The sequence below is a fragment of the Ischnura elegans genome, chromosome 11 (assembly GCF_921293095.1).
Source record: "Ischnura elegans chromosome 11, ioIscEleg1.1, whole genome shotgun sequence".
NCBI lineage: Eukaryota > Metazoa > Arthropoda > Insecta > Odonata > Coenagrionidae > Ischnura > Ischnura elegans.
Window position 1 is genome coordinate 54,378,386 of NC_060256.1, and position 20,780 is coordinate 54,399,165.

Here is a 20,780-nt window from a genome sequence, read left to right on the forward strand (position 1 = left end):
CCTACCCTTCCATCCCTATCCTTACCCTGGAGGCATCATTGGGCTCCTTTTTCCTTCCCATTCCACTCCCCTCTCCGGGTGCGCGGGCGTATAAGTTGTAGCAATTAGTCCCGGTCCCGGTGCTTTGTACCCTTATAAGGAGCCCCCTTCGATTCTCATTCTCAGTTAATTATAAATATGTTCCCTAGAGTTAAAAAGTTCGCTATACAATAAACATAATCCAAATTTAACATTTTAATTTTTTTTACAAAGAGTTGAAACTTGAAGCAATTAAAAATATTGAATTTTGGCCACCAGCGTGACCCACGCTTCCAACCAAACAACAAAATTGAACGCGCCCAGTGTAGGGTTAAAAATAAACCTAAGCGTTGGCGAAATTTGCATTTCAATCGGTTCAAAACGTACTCCAAGAAACTGATTTAATATTAAACATAGAGGTCAGGAAAATAAGAAAAAAAACTCATGCTATTGCTATTAGAACTTTTACCCTTTTCACGTAGGTAGAGTACCACTGATTTTTCTAGCTGCAGACTCTTTGTAGGGCGTGCATAAGATAGAGATGGGCGCCAGGAACGGTTTTTGTAACCTGCCCGCGAAAACCGTTCGGTGCCGTCCGTGGTGATGCCAAGATGACACGAGACGAAGCGAAGCAGATCACTTCTTTGGCGCCACATAGCCCTTCTCTCAGCGTGCCGCTTTCTTGTGAAGCCGTCGTGATTCGGAACGGCACTCCTAAACAATATAATGAGGGACGTGAGAGGCACGCGGGAAGCAGCGAACCCACAGGCTCAATAAAGATCGTGAAGGCATTCCTGGTGTCCCCCATCGCCTTTCGACCTCACCGTCCGTGGCTGGTGCTATACTTTCTCTCCTCCAGAGCTCTCGCTATCCGCCAAGACTTTTTCTTCTCCCTCTCCATCGCTCGACCAGGGGAGTGGGTTCGTTTTTGCGTGCATACCTTAGAGCGCCGACCGTAGGAGTACACCCCCAGCAGCATGCATTGGCTGCTGGCCATATTATGGAAGTTTCATAAATTAAATATCAAGGGGCTTCATGAAGGAAGCATCAGTGCGTCCCGTTTAAGCTTGATGTTCGTTGTCCATTTATTTGAATTGTAATCGGTTTTCAAAAACGTGCAGAACGATCCATTTTTTTCCAATATTTGCTATTTGGCAATGATGGAGTATGCTCATTCAGCATGCACTAATCTTCATACAATATGTATATTTTTAGGAGCAAGCACAGTAATGCATGAACGTATCGGGACAGCATTTCAATCTATGTATGCAAAAGTTGATGTCTGTTTGTCTGTCCGTTATGAGTTTTCATACGGCTGCACGGATTGGGACCAAAGTTAGTGCATAGTTGCACCTCATGCTCCCCAACACCATAGTGGTACTTACGGTTGCTTCCGATGCGTCCTTTGCTTCATTTTCTCATTACCGTTTGTTACATCACACAGCTGCTGCGGTTGGACATCCTGCCAGGTAGGCACACCTCTTGACACGCTTAAAGAGGAAACATTACATCCTCTCTGACCATGAAATCCAAGTACCAAGTTTCCCACTTCTCTGGGACTCATCCTTCCGAGCCTCGCTGGGTGGCCTGCTAGTTCCCTATAGAGGAGGCACCAGTCCATGTCGTTCAGGCATGATTTTTTGTCTCTTTGGGTGCATTTTAATCGGTTTTCAAAAATGCCCTCTGTGGGGCGATGAATACACTGCGATCCGTTTATTCTCAGCATTTTCAATTTAGTATTTGCAATCGCGTGGAATAACATGGAAAATATATATATTGAGAGATAGAATAGTCACCAATTTAAATTTCTTTTATGAGTCCTAATTTTACATTATTTATCCGTGAAATTCGGATCGCTTTTCGTGTCAGCGCAGCGAGTGGCGACTTTAATCAACACATGTGCGGTGGTTGATACTTACGAGGCCGAGTTATTTATATTTACCCATACCACCGAGAACAGCTCATGTTGGCCTTTACATTATTTTTTTAACAATTTAAAAATTACGCGCGCACGAACAACCATTCCCTGATTAGGGGCTGCCTACTCGGGGAAGACGCGAGCCCGCGACATTACCCCGCCGCCACCGAGGCCGGCAAAAATAAAAAAAAATTCCACACTCTTTTTTCCGAGCAACCTATAATTCAGCATATACTATCAAGGGCGGATCCTGGATTTTTTCCGGGGGGAGGGCACAAGGGCCTGATAGGCAAGCGGTCTTCTCATATTTGAAATTAAAAACAACGTACAACACTTACTGTAGGAAATATCCTCTTTATTTTAATATTAAACTTATTACTATGAAATTAAATGATTGAGGCTCCGAAATATACAAAACAAAGCGAACGTAATGACAAACGTATTAAATATCTTGTACATCTTTTAAGCGTCTGAGGATGATCTTCAAGTGTGCCCCCGTGACCTCCTCCTAAATCCGCCTACGTATAGTAGGTACGAATTTACATATGATTTAATATCTGATTGCATGAATGACTTTCGTGAGCTGTCACGGAACATGCACAAATGCATTAATCAAATAATAACTAGTTCTATTTTTTTCATGAATTCGCAAAAGTTGGGTGGTTACACGATGCATTTTGGCATTTTGTGTCCCATCCTGCAGACGTACCTCAAGCGGGGACCGGGTAGCCTGTTAAAAATCTCCGCCACTACAGGAATTTGAACCTAGGTCCACGGGGTAAGACGCCAAGACCGCGTGAACCCAATGCGTATTATATCTATCGTAGGGCTGTGTTCGGCCATGAATCAACGTTTGTAATTGGAGCAAGGTATAGATTAGGGCTTGTGCCATAAGTAATCAGCCTCAGTTATCAGAGTGCCTTAACGATCACTTCATTCATGAAATGACTGCTGAGTACTCGAATTGTTACTATAAGCGAATTCAGCTGCACTGAGCTATCACCTACGATCAGTGAGAAAGTTAGCGGCACGAATATTACAAAAGAGGATCCTCAAGTCGGCCTTTAAATGTGTTGTCAACCAGTGTACATTTAAATGGGTTTACAAAAGTCGCCACTAACGTCGCTGACAGACAAAGTGATCCGAGTTTCACGGGTAAATAAGGTAAAGCTAGGGGTATTAACAGAAATTTATATTCCTGATGATGTGACGTAGCAAATTCATAAGTTTTCAAAGCTATTCCTCGCAATTACGAACATCATTCTGTAAATTATTGGAAAAAAGTGGATCGCATTACACTGATCACCGCGCCACGGTTATTTTTGAAAACAGATTAAAATGCGACCGAAGTGGCAACAGAAATCAGCCTTCTATGGGATGGAATTGGGACTTTTCTATGCAGAACCCTTGGCTAAATATATATAAAAGAGCGCCCGAGGTGGCTCTGAGGTTACCAGAAGCCGAAACCAACATTGATATCGGTGGATTTTTTCGATGTGATTTCCCTATGCAATTGGGAAACCTACTTACAGGCTAAACCTATATTACATGCTATTTTTTACTAGCTTAGTCTGTTTGTCTGTTTCATCGATGGAATATTCCATTTGATTTTTAACGCACTTCCCATTGTCGGATCGGTTGAAAATTTTCAGTAAAGATCAGTATCCCATGTGTAATTTTAAAAAAATTCCATCATATACGAAAACCATTGAGTTTAAAAAGTAAAATAATGGTAGGTACATGGAATTTGAGTGATGCGTAATGTGTTTTACTTATGTCCGCGGCGCTATGATGAGTGCAATGCGATCTACTTTTTTCCAATAATTTGCAGAATTATGTTTGTAATTGCGAGAAATGTCATTGAAAAGTCGTGTATTTGATATGTCACATCATCAGGAATATAAATTTCGGTAGCACATTTAATTGTACCGTATTTACTTATCTTCAGACCATGTATTTGAATTTGACATTTTGCCGAACTATTTAAGCGTAAGTGCCTTTAAAAAAAATTCAAAATATGTTATGGTAAGACATAACCTGGGGAATTATGGCGTATTCTGTAGATTTTTTGCTTAATTTCTGAAACTAAAAAATCTTTGAAGTTTCCGAATAAATAGTCGACCTTGTGGTGCAGATGAACGCCAGCAAAAATATGCGGAGAGTATGTGCCTAACACTCATTCCTGTGTGAAAAAATTTCTTGTTGATTAAATCTGTGAAAATCTAAACAATAACTCTGATGGGGCCATTCAACATGCTTATCTTGCTACGGCCTTCATCCCATACATGAAATAACTCTACGTCCTGACGGGCTGATTATGGCCGTAGTTTTGGTTCGTTACTTTCAGTGGCGCCATGGTGGTTTCCAATACTTCTTAACGATTAGATGAATGATACGGCCTTCATCCCATCCAATGATATTCATAGAAAAGTGGCTTGTAGATGTTCACAAATTATTTTTAAGCATCGTTTTTCAGGCTGATTAAATAAAAGTTTCATTGGAAAGCCACTTTACAGATCTTTTTAGATTTTCCAGAAATTACGGGGGTACAAGGATAATTATCAAGGTATGCGAATTATTTACCCCGTATTCACGACGTTTGTAAGGATAAACTACTAAAAACGTACATTTTCCAACTTTAAAAAAAATTCTTCTTTCATGAAAATATGAAAAAATTCAAAATACGGTAGGAAATATGCACGATAGTTGTGAAGATATGTACGGTTATCGCTAAAAAAAAAGGATGCGGTATTGACCATTTTTTAAAGGAAAATGAAATTAATTAAACTACTTTTTTATTTCTTGATTTTGTCGTCTCAAACAGCTTTTTAGCGTAAATAATAAATTACAATATGTGGGCCCTTTGTCGCGATGTCCAAACGATACTCAACGTCTGTCGTAACATTAGTCAACATTTTTCGTTAATGGCTGCCATTGCTTTATTAGTCCTGTTTATTAAGTCGCAATTTTTGCGTATAAACAACGCTTTTACTGAACTTACCTCCCCAAGGAAAAATCGCGAGCCATTTCCCAACTATCTTCTAATGTATAACTGAAATCGCACAATTATTTTATGATAACCCTACGGTAGGAAACACCGATAATCCTCCACTGCCTCCGGTCGTATTTTGGGTGTAATTTTTACGTATCACGACATCACAGCTGCCGCTACGTGCTGTACCGAATTGGAGACGTAACTGTGATACCGTAGCTCTCATTTCTTCTCTTTCGTGAGTACGGTTGAAGGGAAAAGGGCACCTACACAACACACGATTTTTCGCGTCTACCACTCGCAAACGTAATTTTCGAACTTTTCATCATTTCTTTTTTTTATGAAAAAAGAGATAATTCTATAATTATTATGGTAGGTAATATTCTCGATGGTTGTGAAGATTAAAATTGAATGTAGTAAGAGTGATAAACTTTAGACGAGATAGATTTAGAATGTCGTTTTTTCCGCTATCGATAAGAGACTGTAACGGTAGTGTTGGGATTTACAATAACTTATTTGACTGGTACTGTAGTTTACTAAGTTTTTATACTGTTTATTTAGTATTTTTACTTATCACTAAATCACAGCTGTCGCTACGTGCTGCATCGTATTACCGACGTAACTGTGTTACCTTAACTCTTATTTTTCTCTTTCGTGACCGCGGTTGAGGGGGAAGGGCTCCTCCACAAAACACTACTTTTCGAGTCCTCCACTCGAAAACTTAGTTTTTGTTTTTTTATGTTTCCTTCTGTTATGAAAAAAGAGTATATTCTAAATATTTTATAGTAGCACATGTTCACGACAGTTGTGGAGATGTACTACTGTATACGTCTTAAATATTAAATGAAGTAAGAGAGATAGACTGTTGTACAAATATATTTAATCATTTAAAGGAAGGAGAATTAAAGAAAATTACAACTACAAATTTGTTTAAAACAAAAGGTTATTGAAAATTTGTATCGAGAAAAACGTTTTTTTTTATTATAAAAATGTATTTTTATTACTTATCGTAATATCACAGCTGTCGTTACGTGCTGTACCGAATCGGCGACGTAACTGTGATACTTAAGCTCTTATTTTTCTCCTTCGTGACCGCGGGAAAGGGCTCCTCCACAACACACGACTTTTCGCGTCTACCCTTTACCCGCCCGCTCATCTGAGAGTGGGGGAGTGTAGTCATTATGCCCACCTGATCCCGCTCCCACGTGACGAGGGGCGTTTTTCGCTCTCTTCCGCGGAATACTCGCGGCGAACGTTCTTTCACTCGCGCGTCGGTAAAATGCCGAATGGGCCCGAACCCAGAGTGAACGGCGTTCGCGGTAGCCTCAGCACCTCTCGCCGCCGCAGTCGACAGCCAAGGCCAGTGCAGTGGTGATCGCGAGGTGTTCCGCGCGGCTCGTGTAGTGTTGTGTGCTGTTTCTCTATCCCCCCCTGGGTGCTTTTGACTGCACCCGCGTGTCCGGAAGCGGTCGCCCGGGAATAAGTCGCGCTGCTTCGGCGGCCGACTCAAGTGCTTCAACATGCCCGCACGGAAAATAAGCTATGCCGACATGTACGCGGCTAAGTACGCCTTCTCTTCCTTCAAGGTACTATTTACATTCGTGGTGCATTTTACGAATGTCGGCGGATTTATTTTGGTGGATTCTTCCTCATTTAGTAGTGCCTACTATAGTCTGTATACCGTAGGGTGGCGCACCGGCCAGGGATGCCGACTTACAAAAAATATTGGTGGGGCCCAAACCAGGGATCTTGCCCCGGGATATTTTATAAGTAGTGAGTTTTAAGTTTTTAAGCATTTTAGAAGAGCCGTATGATCAACATTAGAACCCTGATAACACGAATCTCGATATCTGGGCACTCCGGGGAAAATCGAAAAGCCTGACACATTTTTTCCTCACATTCACAACGAATTTTTTAGGGGTCTCGGGCCCCCTCAGGCCCCATTGAGTGGGCGCCACTGGCACCGACTGGCCCCACCAGCTACCTGAGTCGGTCCGCGATCCGCGAACGCCGGGGTGAGGAAAGGACCTACCATAAAAACTATGGGACCGACTCTGGTAGCTGGCGGGCCTGTGCGCCACCCTACGGTACACAGACTATAACTGTTGGTGATGTTTTTCGGGTGTACTCCGCGTATTTGTTCGGTTTTTTTCCAGGTGTTTCGTGGCTGTTGCTGTTCACTTTTTCATAGGGAATGAGGATAGTATTTCTGTGAAGGGTATTTAAATGGAAGGAGTTTTCATTTTATTCTGCATAATTTCAGGGCAGAATCCCACGTTTGGCTGAAGCTTAAACCACAGTTCCCGTTGAAATTCTCTTCGCATTTCTTTAAATCTCCAACGCCTCGCGGATAAGCCGGGGTTTGTTGTTTGTCACTTCGGAGATTACTTAAGCATTTTTGTAGTTAATCGCGTGTCCCGAGGCTGTATGCTTCCGACTTCACCGCCGACTTCAAAGGTTGTGCCTACTAATTTCAACCGAGGACTTTTGGTGCGGTGTCTGTTATTCTGGATCACGATAATCGCCTGGAAAATCCTCTACGATCTCATTTTAGCGGCCAAGTATCTACATAATACCCCGCAAGCCGCCTAAAAGGCGTGTGGCAGGGGTGTTAGGGCACCAGCCGTTTACAAATAAAAAGGAAGTTTTCTAACGAAGCTAGGACTAGCATTTATTGAAATCCTTTACGGATCGGGGGAAAAAAGAATTCCCATATCTATCCGTTCGGCAAAGCATCTCTCTTAATTTATCGCTTCTGTCGGACCTGGAAATACAGTGCGGCTCTAATATTTTGTTCTCCGCGTCGCTCTTAAAGATATCCATTCTCAATTGTTCAAGCAATCTAAGCCTTGCGCGCAGCTTCCGAGTCTCCAGCGGCTCCCAGGCTAATTCGCTAGTATGCCCGCAAAATTTCTTAAATTTGCGCATTATTTTTCTAATGACATTTAATTTTCCCTTTGTGTTTTCTCTGGTGGGTTGATCGAAAATTAAGCCAACTTCCACGGAAATCCAGCCAAAATTAGCAGTACGGACACGCCACAGGCTTTGTCAGAATATTTTTCCCCTCGTAGCAAGCGCCCAAGTACGCCTCTTCCATCAATAAGTAACTTGTGCAGTGTTTTCAAGTGGAGTAGATTTTTCTCTCATTATTCTCGAAAGGTTTGAGTAAAATTGTCTCTGCCTCCCCGCGAATCTAACGAAATACCAACAGCTTCGACATTGCGGTTGCTTACTAGCGTGCTAAGAAACTAATGACATTATTTATGCAATATTAGTAGATTTTAGTGGATTTTTTCTGGTATGTTGGAAGGAAATGACGGTCTGAATGCTTTGAATATCCAACCAATATTCGGGATATCGCTTTGATTTGGCGTATTTGTTTTGAATCTGTGAAGGTTATGCACGTAAAGAAGTGTTTCAGACTTACCCGGTGGATTATGCTCGTGAAGGTCTCCCGGGTAACTTCCGGGTCAGTTGATCCATCACTTCCGACGTTCAAACAACACAGTTAGTTATCGAAACGTCGTAGGATATTGATCAACTGACCCGGGAAGTTACCCGAGAGACTTTCACGAGCTATGCGCCAACATTTTCAAGAAAAAATTTCAAATTTTCGGTGAAACAGAATTGTGTATTCTCGAAGGTTACCTCCAAAAATGACTTACATGGTTAGGAAATTGGACGTTGGACCTAAAAATTTACGCCTCCTTTTCCTTCAAATTACTTATGCATGCGAAAATGTTCAACACTCACACAAACTCATATTCTTACAAAATAAAACACTAAGGACAATCACGGGCACCCCCTGGTTCGTCCGCAACACGTACATGCACGAAAACCTAAAAATAAAAACAATGACACAATGCCTTAACGATATTGCAAAATCATTCCGACATTCACTCAACAAAACCCAAAACAAAAACAAAAACTGACACCGCTTTGGAGCTTTACAGACAATCCACACTTTAAATATTCAAGATAAAAAACCGCAATTACACGCCCAATACCGTGAAACAAAAAACATAGCCACATAAAACAATAACGCCACACATAAAATAAAAAACCAAAACGTCGATTACCATCAATGGCTGAACATCGAAAACATAACTGACAGCAGGTACCATATTTAGCGTAGCTTAGCGTATGCCAGTGTTTTTTCTGACGTCTTGAGGAAAATTACCTACGTTAATTGCAGCGAATATCGATCCCATATTTAGATATCGTTTTCATTTGACGTTATTTTAATCTGAAAATGCTATCTATACATGTAAGTATCCCCTAAAAAGAAATTAATGAAAATTTTCGCGGACTCATTACAAGGGAATGTTGGAGCTACAATCCTCGGACAAGGGCTATAATACGAACGATCGGTTATATTTTACAAGTTCATCCGTCATTCATTTTACATTTCTCTCCGTTACGTAAATCATTCAATTCAAAACGATCTTTCGATGCTTATATCATCGTAGTTACTAAGACGACGTAAAGTATTGTCGAGGGCAAAAGAGCGTACTCTCCGTCTATTCAATCTATTTAAACGATGTCGTGAGTGTTTTTTTCTATTTAAACCACTTATGTACGCAATACTCGAAATAACGTGACACCACCATGTCTCCATCCTTCACTCGAACCCGCTTGAAGTAATCAAGCGCCAAAATACTTGTTGATATATATTCACATTAATTCTCTCAAAAAATTAATATGATGGGCTAGAAATTGAACCGTGGACCTTTGGTTCGGTATCAGTGGTACTGAATCGCAATAATCACTCTGAAACGTCTATATGTCCACATTTTCGCGGAAAAAAACACCCATAAAGGTTCTTAAATTTTCGCAATATTTTTCCAATTAGGAATATTTTTTGTTCTCTAGAGGGTCGAGGGAAAAATTAAGCCAACTTCCACGTAAATCCAGCCAAAATTAGCCGTGTTGATGTCTTTTTTGTGAATCGATGAGGGTTATTCGATAATATTTCGACGAAATGATACAGGTTATAAAGCATATGAAAGAGGAGGAATACGTCATTACGAAAAGGCTGGTGGATAAGAGAGAGGTATGGAGAGCTGAATCAAACCAATCATAGGATTGTTGACTTATGGTGATAATGATGATACCCTCGGCAGGATATTGAACCGTAAATCATTGGTTCGAGGACCGTATCTATATAGATCAATACGCCCGTCCGGAAAATGTACGTTATGGCGATTTGTACGCGAACGCACGCGTACGCACCATCTCTTCATTCAATGTGTATTTGTGGACATTTTTAGATTGTCAATGGATTTCTTTTGGTGTGTTAAAAGGAAATTTGAAATTTGGGCGCCAAAGCGTTCGCCTTAGGCATTATTCAATAGGAAATAATCGTTCATAGCCGGCATACCTTTAAGTAATCACCCAAAAATGCACATAAAATGCGAAAAACCGAAGACGATGCCTTGGCAGTGTATGCGGTTGAGCACCCGGCGCGAATTTGGGAGATTTGTGTTCGAGTCTCGGTTTAGGGAAATGATTTTTCCACTGTGGAATTTTCTCCGTTCTAGAAGCCTGTGATGCACTCCTTAAAAACTTAAACCATGTGCTGAAGCTCTTTCTTCATTGTGTGTAATGAATTACGTACGAATGTTTTTCAAATTTCAGTGGATACCCCTCCCTCGCATCGGCCTAGCGTGACTGCATTTTATTTTTGCTGATAGACTAGATTTTTTTCTCTTTGTTTTAAGATAGTTGAGTTCGAATTACAGGCTCCGCACCAAAAACTGTACCACGTTGAAATATTTTAGCTTTTGAGGGTTATTCACCCAAGCAGAGTTGTCACCATCAGTGGCGTAACTACGGGATGAGGGGATAGATCCCCCCCCCCATAAGCCTGAGAGAAATAAAAAAAATATTTAAAACAATTGTTTAATTTTGATGTACAGCAACTGCATCTTTTTAAGGTTAAATTTTAAGTGCCAAAATGATATAAAATATATTTCCAGGCATGTCATTTTTTTTTAATTTCCGGGAAATTCCCATTTCCTGGGGGGGGGTCTCCCCACAGGTACTACCAACCCCCTCAAAGCATACTCCTAGTTATGCCACTGGTAGGGATGACGACTTACAAAAACCTGTTGGGGGGGCCCAAACCAGGGATCTTGCCCTGCTAAATTTTTAAGTAGTGAGTTTTAAGTTTTTAAGCACTTTAGAAGAGTCATATGATCAACATTAGAACCCTGATAACTCAAATCTTAATATCTGGACATTCCGGGGAAAATCGACAAGGCTGACTCATTTTTTCCTCATAACCATAACGAATTTTTGAGGGGGCTCGGGCCCCCTCAAGCCCCATGGAGTCAGCGCCACTGGCCACTGGTCACCATTTTCAGTGGTAGATCCACAGGGGGTGCTATACCCTCCCCTTAGGGTATTGGCTTTACACCAGATAAAATAGTAATTTTATTTGTACCCCCACTTCAGCTGGGAGGTCAACCCCAGACCTATCCTGGATCTACCGCTGACCATATTGACACATAAAAGACCAAATATGACATAACAAATACAAATGACATATAATATGACAAATCTCTAACTTCAAGGTTCTTTTTACTTTAGTTTTATTAGTTTTCATCCTCTATTTTGCAGGAGAGATGTGTAACAATTACATTGACTGGCCCACCTACTGATGTCTTTTGTACCCCCTAATTTTTGCTGCAGTTTGTTATGATGAAGGCATTGTCCTTTGATTGATGAAGTATGATGGGGGAGGAAGGAAGCAGGATGTATGTATAGAATGAAAGGAAATATGTATGTAGTTCTTACTGAGATTTAAATGGGGGAGTTCAATATGAGGATTAGGGGCAGGCATACTCATTTGCAAATTGATCCATGAAAACCTACTTAACCAATAAAATATTTCCAACACTATTCTGCAGAATTTAGAGGATGTTAGCATTCATGACTAGTGTACTATTACTGTGGAGAATTATGCCCACTGTTATGATGCATAGAAGAAATGGAAGAGTAAATTCAAGCACTGACAAAAAATTTTACCAACAAAAAAACTCAACATAATAATGGGCTGATCCTCTTGAGAGTGGTTTGTGGAATTCATTAGCCTTATGCATGTGTTGACATGATGCATTGTTTCACTTCCCACTGGTGAGCTACCACTGTGGCAAAAGTCTACGAGATAATAGCCAAGACTTCTTGACTTTCTGGTGACAGCTGACTAATAGGTTGCACAAAATATTTTAGTGGTGAAAAGAAACTCAATATAATAATGTCCAGAGCCTATTGAGAGTGGTTTGTGGCATTCGTTAGCTTTCTGTGTTGACGTGCTTCATCGCTTGACTCCCAACGCGTGAGCTACAGCTGTAGCAAATGTCTTGGAGATAAGTGCCGAGACTACTTGATTTTCTGGTGACAGCTGACCAAGAGGTTGCTGCGCCACTGGTATCCTGTGTTTGAATCTTGTTAATGCCAATCCTATGTTAACCAGTAGAAAACTTCAAATACTAACCTGAGGATTTGGAAGTTATTAGTTTTCACACAACGTTTATAATGACTGTGGGGAATTAAGCCCACTTTTATGATACACAGAAGAAATGAAACAAAAAATTCAATCTCTGACAAAAAAAATTCAAAAATTTTTGGTACTTGAGCACATACCCACACATTTAATTCACACATGCTTTTCAGATATAAGCCCCCTATTATTGCTTATTATTTAAGCCTACCCCATAACTTCACATTTTTAAAACTTGGAATAAATGCTTCAGTGAGTAAATGTTTTGCCAAACTATATGTATTTAAAAAAAACAAATTTGTAAAACTGGCGGCTCAGTTCCTCCCCGTAATTAAGCACTGTCTTGGAGATATGTGCTGAGACTACTTGACTTTATGGTGACAGCTGACCAATAGGTTGCAGCGCCACTGGTGTGCAGTGTTGGAAGCTTATTAACACCAATGGTGTGGACAGTGGCATTTGTAACTTGTATCAAAGTAATTCTAATGAATGTTTTCATTTCTTTGCAGGAGAGAATGCGGGAGTTGGAGCGGAAGGAGGCAGAATTGGAAGCGGAGGAGAGGAGGAGGGCAGAGGTGAAGAGGAATATCATAGAGGATGCAGCAAGGAAGAGAGATGAGCCTCTGGATGATGGCAAGCTGGTCGAGGCCATGTTCGACTTCCTCCCTGATTCTTCTGGGGAAGGTGGAGGCACTCTCATGACGACACCTGGATCACCATCCTCCAACGTATCTCCAAATGCACAGTCGCCTTCCAACCGCAATCACCTGAATCACAACCAGAGGCAAACGTCTGTGTTCTCGGTGAGTACTGTATTCCATGTCCTACAAAGTGCACCCACACGTAAGACTCAGTGTGAATTTTGAGGTTAGATTTTAGGAATAAGTATTTTAATCAGACAGAAATGGATGTACGAACTCATTTTCAAAATATCTCTTTTTACAAAAAAAAACAACTACGACATGAAATATTTCCCAATATTTTAATCTAATTTTAATGATTCATATTTTGAAGATAAGTTCTTCATTTCATGAATTAACTTTATACCTAATAAAAAGTTTTGTGCAATGTTCAAAGTTTCAATCTATTTATTTAACCATGAATTTTAGGTTCTGCAAAGAAACTTCAAAACCATTGAAGATATTTGTTCACATCTTAATTTATTAATGTATTTATCAGTGTTGATTCCCTAACCCTTTCAGTCATAATGTCCATTAAAATAGTCATGACTTTTTGGGAATTTTAATCTACCAATTTGCATACTTGTCCATAACTACGGGCATAGACTATAAAACTGTCTATGCAAAAAATGCCCAAATGTTTTGGCAAAGTGTTCATGACACCATAATTAAGGTTAAATAGTAGAAAAAGTCATTTTCATCAACGTAAATAAAAATATCTGACCGAAAAGGTAAAGCATCATAATCAAAGCTGATCTCTTATCACCGTGTGTGGTATTAAAAAAAAAAGATTAAATTGAGTTTGATTGAAATGAAGATGAACCACCCACGTCTTGCTTCTGAATTTCTGACCATATTTTGATGTTTACAGGATCTTCCAACTGCCCAGGGAGCGGATGATTTGGATGATGACGAGAGGGGACTTGTTGACCCGTCACTGGATGGCGATGATCGAGAAGATCTCTCCGAGTTCAAGTTTCAGAAGTTTGCAGCGACATACTTCCAAGGGAACATTAATCACATGTATTCTCGGAAACCTCTTAAGCATCCTCTCTTGCCATTGCAAGCCCAGGGTGATCAGTTGGTGAGTAAAAAAAGTGGAATGCACTCATTATTATATACCATTTCAGTTGGTAAGTTGTATCATAGAGTAAGTATACTCTTACTCTATGATACAACTTACCATAGAGTAAGTAAATACTTAGTCTATGGTTGTATCTATTCATTTTTTATTTTACTAAGATATTTTTTGTGAAAGTCGGAGAATAACATAGCAAATGGAGAAACAACTTTGTGATTTTCCGCACATATCTAATTTTTTCTCAACTAGTTTCATCGTACTGCTCAAGGGCTGTATCAGATAGCCCTCGAAAAATCCATGAAATACGTTGACTCTGGTTGAATATTTTAAAAATAAATAATTATAGAAAATTACATAGTAGTCTGTGTTTGTTAGAATGAAATCCCTCTATGTGAAATAATTGACTACTATTGATCTATAAAGTATATCAGTCAATGAGTCATGTACTTTTATTCTCAAAAAAATTTCCATCCATAGTTATTAGCGGTGACTCTAATGTTAGATTGTTACAGATTTTCAGTTTAACTCTTTACATTCAAGCTGGGAAAAATTTTTGTACATTAAATTTTTAGTTTGGTGAAGAAAATCCAGATATTTTTCATGCCTGAACTTGATAATACTAACTTTAAAACTTTGGTGCATTAAAGTCCTTCTTTGCAAAGATCAGCCATTGATCATAGACAATAACTTGAACTGTCCACATTGTTTTCTTTGTTACATTTTGTATTTTGTTCATTTATTTCTTTTTTTTTGACATGTTAGGCTGCTCAAGCTCTCTGGATCACCATTTTACGTTTCACTGGTGATCTGCCTGACCCTCGATATCACACTATGGATAGGGATAACACATCGGTCATGTCGAAGGTCACAGCTACCCTCGGTCGCAACTTTATCAGGTCAAAGGAATTCCAGGAAGCACAGTTGGCTGGTATGGATGCTGTAAGTATTAAAATTTATCACTTGGGGATATTGTTTTAGCTATGAATACCATAGCCCATAAAATAGTCCTCGCAGATTTTTTATTTTGATAAAAATTTGGGTCTTTTCTAAACATCAGAAATATTTGTTCTCAGAAAGTGAGTTACTTAGCAGGAGAAGAGAAATGGACTTTTATACTTTTTTTTGGCAGCTAACTATTATTTTCAGCTTTCAGCTATTTGGAATTTTCATGAAAATCTTGATTTTTCTGTATGAATCTGTAATTAATTTGGAAATGCATAAGTATATGCAAAGCTCTTGTTGCTAAGAACCACTTGCGTGATGTGCGGTGGCTTTATCGCAGATTTGGAAAAGTGGTTAGCAAGACTGCATCAAACCAGTGAGTGGCCACAGAAACTATAGCATCAGATATCACCCCACACAGTCACATTTTGCTCATGTGCCCGAGAGGAAACTGCTGTTAGGCTTCATTCATCATTCGGTGTTTGTTAGAAACCAGGTATTAAGAGGTTCAAAGGTCACTTTGTAATTCAAAAGAAATTCTTAGTTCCAACTCGTCACATCAATGATTGAAAAATACTTCCTATGTGGAAGGTGTACCCCAATTTCAAAAATTTTAATTATGGTACTTAGTACGTATTGATATTTGCTTATTTAACACTTCCATCCATTTGACCCTACCTTCATTTTCATGCATCAAACCTGTATATTTTGCCTTTAATTACAGCATAAATTTGCTGATAATTCTGAAAATATGTACAATGATTAAGTGCCTATGCTTACACTGCTTTACACTTCATTTCAATTTCTTTTGAAAAGGAAATTATATTTATGTTTGGTCATTTTTATGCATTTTTAAGCTTTTGCATGGAAGCAAGGAAGGAAAAAGGGTGCAGATTTTTAATCTCTTTTTAGTCATGACTTTTAATCTTTTTAATAATCTTGACTTTTTTTTCATGGTGGTATTTGTTTAAGAATGATTTATAATTTCTTTCCCTCCTAGGACTCCTACATGAAGCAGAAACCTAGATCTATTCGCCACAAACTTGTCTCGTTGACGTTGAAACGTAAGAATAAACTAGGGGAGGATGTGAGGAGGAGGTTGCAGGAGGATGACTGCACAGCCGACAGTTACCATAGCTGGCTGCAATCTCGTCCCACTTCCAACCTGGAGAAGCTTCACTTCATCATCGGCCATGGCATTCTGAGGGGAGAACTCAGGTAAGGGGGGGTAGACCCTTGTAACAGGGGCACAGCTAAGAATTAAGGCTAGGGGGGTTTTAGGCGCAACTAATACTTGGATGTGTGGGGGTATTGCATACCTGCCAGGGTAATCAGGAGTTGCAGGGACCCTCCTCCAGAAAAATTTTAAGAATAATGGTTCAAAATGGCGAGTTTTACGGCTTTCTGAGGGATATTTGATTAATCCTAACACTATCCTATAAGTAATACTGATCCAATTAAGTAAAATGGATGAAGCTTAAAAATTTCTCTGAGCTCTGGGGGGGTTTTATCCCACAAACCCCACCCTCGCTGCACCACTGCCTTGTAAAACAATCATCTGCCATGAAAACATCTCCAATCAAATTTGAAACTGTGATCAAAGTCTTAAACTGTCGTTGAGCGGGCTTTTTCTTTGCAGAAATCTCACATTTCTGGTATTGGAGGTGGTGATTGAGTTGGATCTGTTTGAAATCTTCCTTCAATTCTTATACAATTAGTTCTTTACTCTGTCTTTTGAGGAACTCAAACCAAATTTGAAACGGTGATCAAAGTCCTAAAATACCTTGAGTGGACTGTAATGGTGCATCTCACATTTTAAGAGTTGGAGTTTATGATTGAGTTGAATCTATTTTAAATCTACCTTCAACTCTTTGATAATTAGTTCTTTGCTCTGTCTTTCGAGGTACTCAATTTTTTAATTAACTTTTTTTGTTATTACTTTATGTTTATCAGCATAAAACCTCATTTTTTTGTGGACCCTGATAGTTTCCCCTTCTCCAAGAATTCTTGGTGACTCTCTGAGTGCACTGGCATAATGCAGTGCATATTTTTACTGATGAACTCACTGTAGTACCTGGAAATTTTATTCCTGTGATCTTTTATGAGTATCTGTCTTGTTTCAATTTATCAAAGCCCTCTTGTGCCCCCTTGTGATAGAGTTTAACCCTTTCGAGACCGCGGAGTTTTCGTCTTAGCTTGACTGCTGTACCGAGCCCCAAGTGACTCTTCTTTCTCGTGGTACGGAGCATTTTTGGAGGGCATTCGTTAAGAAGGGTCTCGTTGAACCTTTTTCGACCCCTCCACGGTGGGACTCCGCATTATCTCGGACTCCGAGAGTAGTTGTGCTCCCTCCTTTCCGGGTTTACGACCATACCTGCGGCATTGGTTCGCGGTCAACTTATGTTTTGCTTATATGTATTTAGCAAATGGATAATTGTTCCTTGCACGTAAATTACAGACTTTGAATTGAATTCCTCATTTTTATCTGAGCATTGTCAAATTTTAAACGAAGTTCTAAGGCCATTATTAACACATTTATTGCGGCAACAATTTCCATGTTTATGTTTATACATAACTCGAGATATAAGTTAATATTTGTCGTAGAATTTCATTTAAAAATTGTAAACGCTGCTCAAAAGACGAATAATTCAATTCTTAGTGTATATTCCTTGAGAAATGAACAAATATTTATTTCTAAAATTGACTGTATAAACAATTGAATGACCGCTGTCCCTTACCGCTGAGAGGGATGAAAAAAGACGAAGGGTCCGGGTACCTGCTCCCGGCTTCCGAGGGTTAATCCTAAACCCCGAAGCGTTGGGTCCCGAGACAAAGGCGACCTAAACCCACGACCGTCCTGAAAGGGGGAGAGCTAGAAAACGTATATATACGGGTTTCGTTTTCTTGACCGGGAAGCTCTCACACGTATATATACGTCCGTGGTCTCCCGGGTCAGGAAACGTCCACACGTATATATACGTGTACGGTAGGGAAAAGGTTAAAGTCTATCTCAATCATGAATTTCTCAGGAGCATATTAAGGTTATTGCTTTTGGGGTGGTTCTTTTGAACAATATCTTTTGATTTAATATAATTTATATTTTAGTGCTCCTTTTCTCATGTAATACTTATTACTTTGAGAATATTTTATTAATTATTAAGATTTATATTGAAAGAAATGTACATGCTCTGTTCTAAATTGGGTGTAAGCCCAAAATAAAAATTATTATTATTATTATTGTATCGGCTCGCCTCAATTTTTGGTCAAGCTGCAAAAGTCGATATATCGGCCCGCCTCACTAAAAGGGTTGATTAAACCTTTTATCAATTATTTTATGTTGCAGAGATGAAATTTACTGCCAAATCTGCAAAACACTGACAAATAACCCGTCAAAGTCATCTCATGCTCGAGGATGGATCTTGCTCTCCCTGTGCGTTGGGTGCTTTGCCCCTTCGGAGCGCTTTGTGGACTACTTGCGCGCCTTCATTCAAGAGGGACCCCCAGGATATGCACCATACTGCCACCATCGTTTACGTAGGACCTTCAACAATGGCACTCGAAACCAACCTCCTAGCTGGTTGGAACTGCAAGTGAGTTTACCATATTTATTGTTGCCATCAGAATTGAAAGCAAAATTTTTGTGATTGTTTCATAATGTCATTAAATTATTAATAAAGTACTCAAGCTATTATATATCGTGAGCCTTTTTGGTTCCAAGAGCCAAGTATAGTTTCCAAGAGTTGAGTTAGTATGTAAAACTTTTAATTCATATTTTAAATAAATTTTTATCTCATGCTCTTTATTTCATTTTGGCTTCTCCAAGCATCTTCTGCACTCACTGTCACGTAAACTAAGAAGATGAAACTGAGGATGCTTATTAGTGTAATTCCATTCTAATTAATGGTTCATTGTATTTTTTCTTTCAGGCAACTAAGTCAAAAAAGCCCATTATGCTACCAATTACTTTCATGGATGGCAACACGAAAACACTGCTTGCAGATTCAGCCACCACGGCTCGTGAGCTCTGTAACCAGCTCTCGGAGAGGATTAATCTCAAGGATCAATTTGGATTCTCTCTGTACATAGCTCTTTTTGATAAGGTAAATATGGCAGACCAATTTGAAAAAAAATCTATTTTATCCTTGGAGAATAAACCTAATTTAGTTTCATGGGAATAAATATGGTCAATATACTTGTTAAAAGGTAAGATTTTTTCCTTCATTCTGGAATTAGTACATCGTTATGGAATTAATTGAAAACAGCTCATTCAGCCTCCATACTGGAATGTGTTAATAATTATCATACATATATGTTAAGCCTGAATAATGTGGTCATTTATTTCGTCCTTCCTAGTGATGACTTGAGCGACTGCTTTTCTGGACCGGAACAGTGATTGCTCGAGTGATCATTTTTATGAATCACACAGTCCTTCCCGCCATTGCTTCTCGTATCAATTCCGATGTTACAGCTCTATTTCGTTACCTATGTTGTTCCCATGATTGTCAAACATTGCACTGCCATCGTTATGGGCATGCGTTCTGAGTGGCTGATATGGGGTTTTAGGGACGGAAAAAGCGACCAGATGAGTGATGAAAAAAGTGATGGGAATCCTCATCATGGGAGCGATAGCGAAAAACAATTGTACACGATGATCATTTCCGAGTGATCACTCAAAAGTGACGAAAAAAATGATCGTGTGATTCAGGCTTTAGATTCTTCATGATCAATCCTTATTTTTTGCTTGACAACCCTTTCTGTGCCATTCTTGACTTGTGAATATTGATCTGTCTTCATTTATTGTTTGAAAATCTTTATATCATCTCACTATATAATTTTCTGAAAAATGAAATTAGTAAATTTTTTTATTTGAAATTTATAGCAAGATGATAAAAACTTAAAATTCATGTGCTCATTAAGACTTGAAGATGTAGTAGCTCTATCGGAGTTTTATGTATTAAGTAGTTGCTTCCACAATCCATCGTTTATTAAATGATTTATCAGAATGCTTGAGTGCATATTTTAAATTGTTAATATTTATTATTAAAATTTTAAAAAGCATAAAACAAATGACAATATCTTATTGCATTATCTTATAGTTCCCTAATATTGTTTCATTGCTTACATAGCCTAAGTTAATACCTATTTCTGAAATTTGTTTTCTATTTTTTCTGAGGTGGATATATCTGTTAAAATAAAGATTATTATTAATTTCTACAGGTATCATCCCTTGGAAGTGGCGGAGACCATGTGATGGATGCTATTTCTCAGTGTGAGCAGTACGCTAAAGAACAAGGCGCTCAGGAGCGAAATGCTCCCTGGCGATTGTTTTTCCGCAAGGAGATATTTGCTCCTTGGCATGATCCAACCATGGACCAAGTAGCAACGAATCTAATTTATCAACAAGTTGTCCGGGGTGTAAAATTTGGAGAGTATCGCTGTGACAAGGTAAATCCCTGTAAAATTTCCCTAAGACATATCTACCTACATATCTCATTCATTTCAATTCACATGTAACAGTGTAGAGAAATAATTACCTCAATCCAAAAATAGGGAGGAAATGGCTCTCCGGTGAAATACGTTACAACTTCTTTAGCACATTTTTGAAGGGACCACAAAAAATGAACGTGCTATCCAGGAAAACGTGT

At 39.2% G+C, this 20,780-nt stretch overlaps 1 protein-coding gene across 4 annotated transcripts in view; it reads left to right on the forward strand.

The window, feature by feature from the left end:
- The window catches only part of LOC124167720 (myosin-VIIa), a 255,992-nt gene that overhangs the window by 211,182 nt on the left and 24,030 nt on the right, over window positions 1-20,780 (forward strand). For all 4 annotated transcript variants that reach the window (XM_046545727.1, XM_046545729.1, XM_046545728.1 and 1 more), the window contains exons 19-25: window positions 12,942-13,235; window positions 13,984-14,196; window positions 14,956-15,132; window positions 16,136-16,353; window positions 18,479-18,725; window positions 19,062-19,235; window positions 20,353-20,580. In XM_046545727.1, coding sequence (XP_046401683.1) covers window positions 12,942-13,235; window positions 13,984-14,196; window positions 14,956-15,132; window positions 16,136-16,353; window positions 18,479-18,725; window positions 19,062-19,235; window positions 20,353-20,580 — 1,551 coding nt within the window. The remainder of the gene's footprint in view (window positions 1-12,941; window positions 13,236-13,983; window positions 14,197-14,955; window positions 15,133-16,135; window positions 16,354-18,478; window positions 18,726-19,061; window positions 19,236-20,352; window positions 20,581-20,780) is intronic.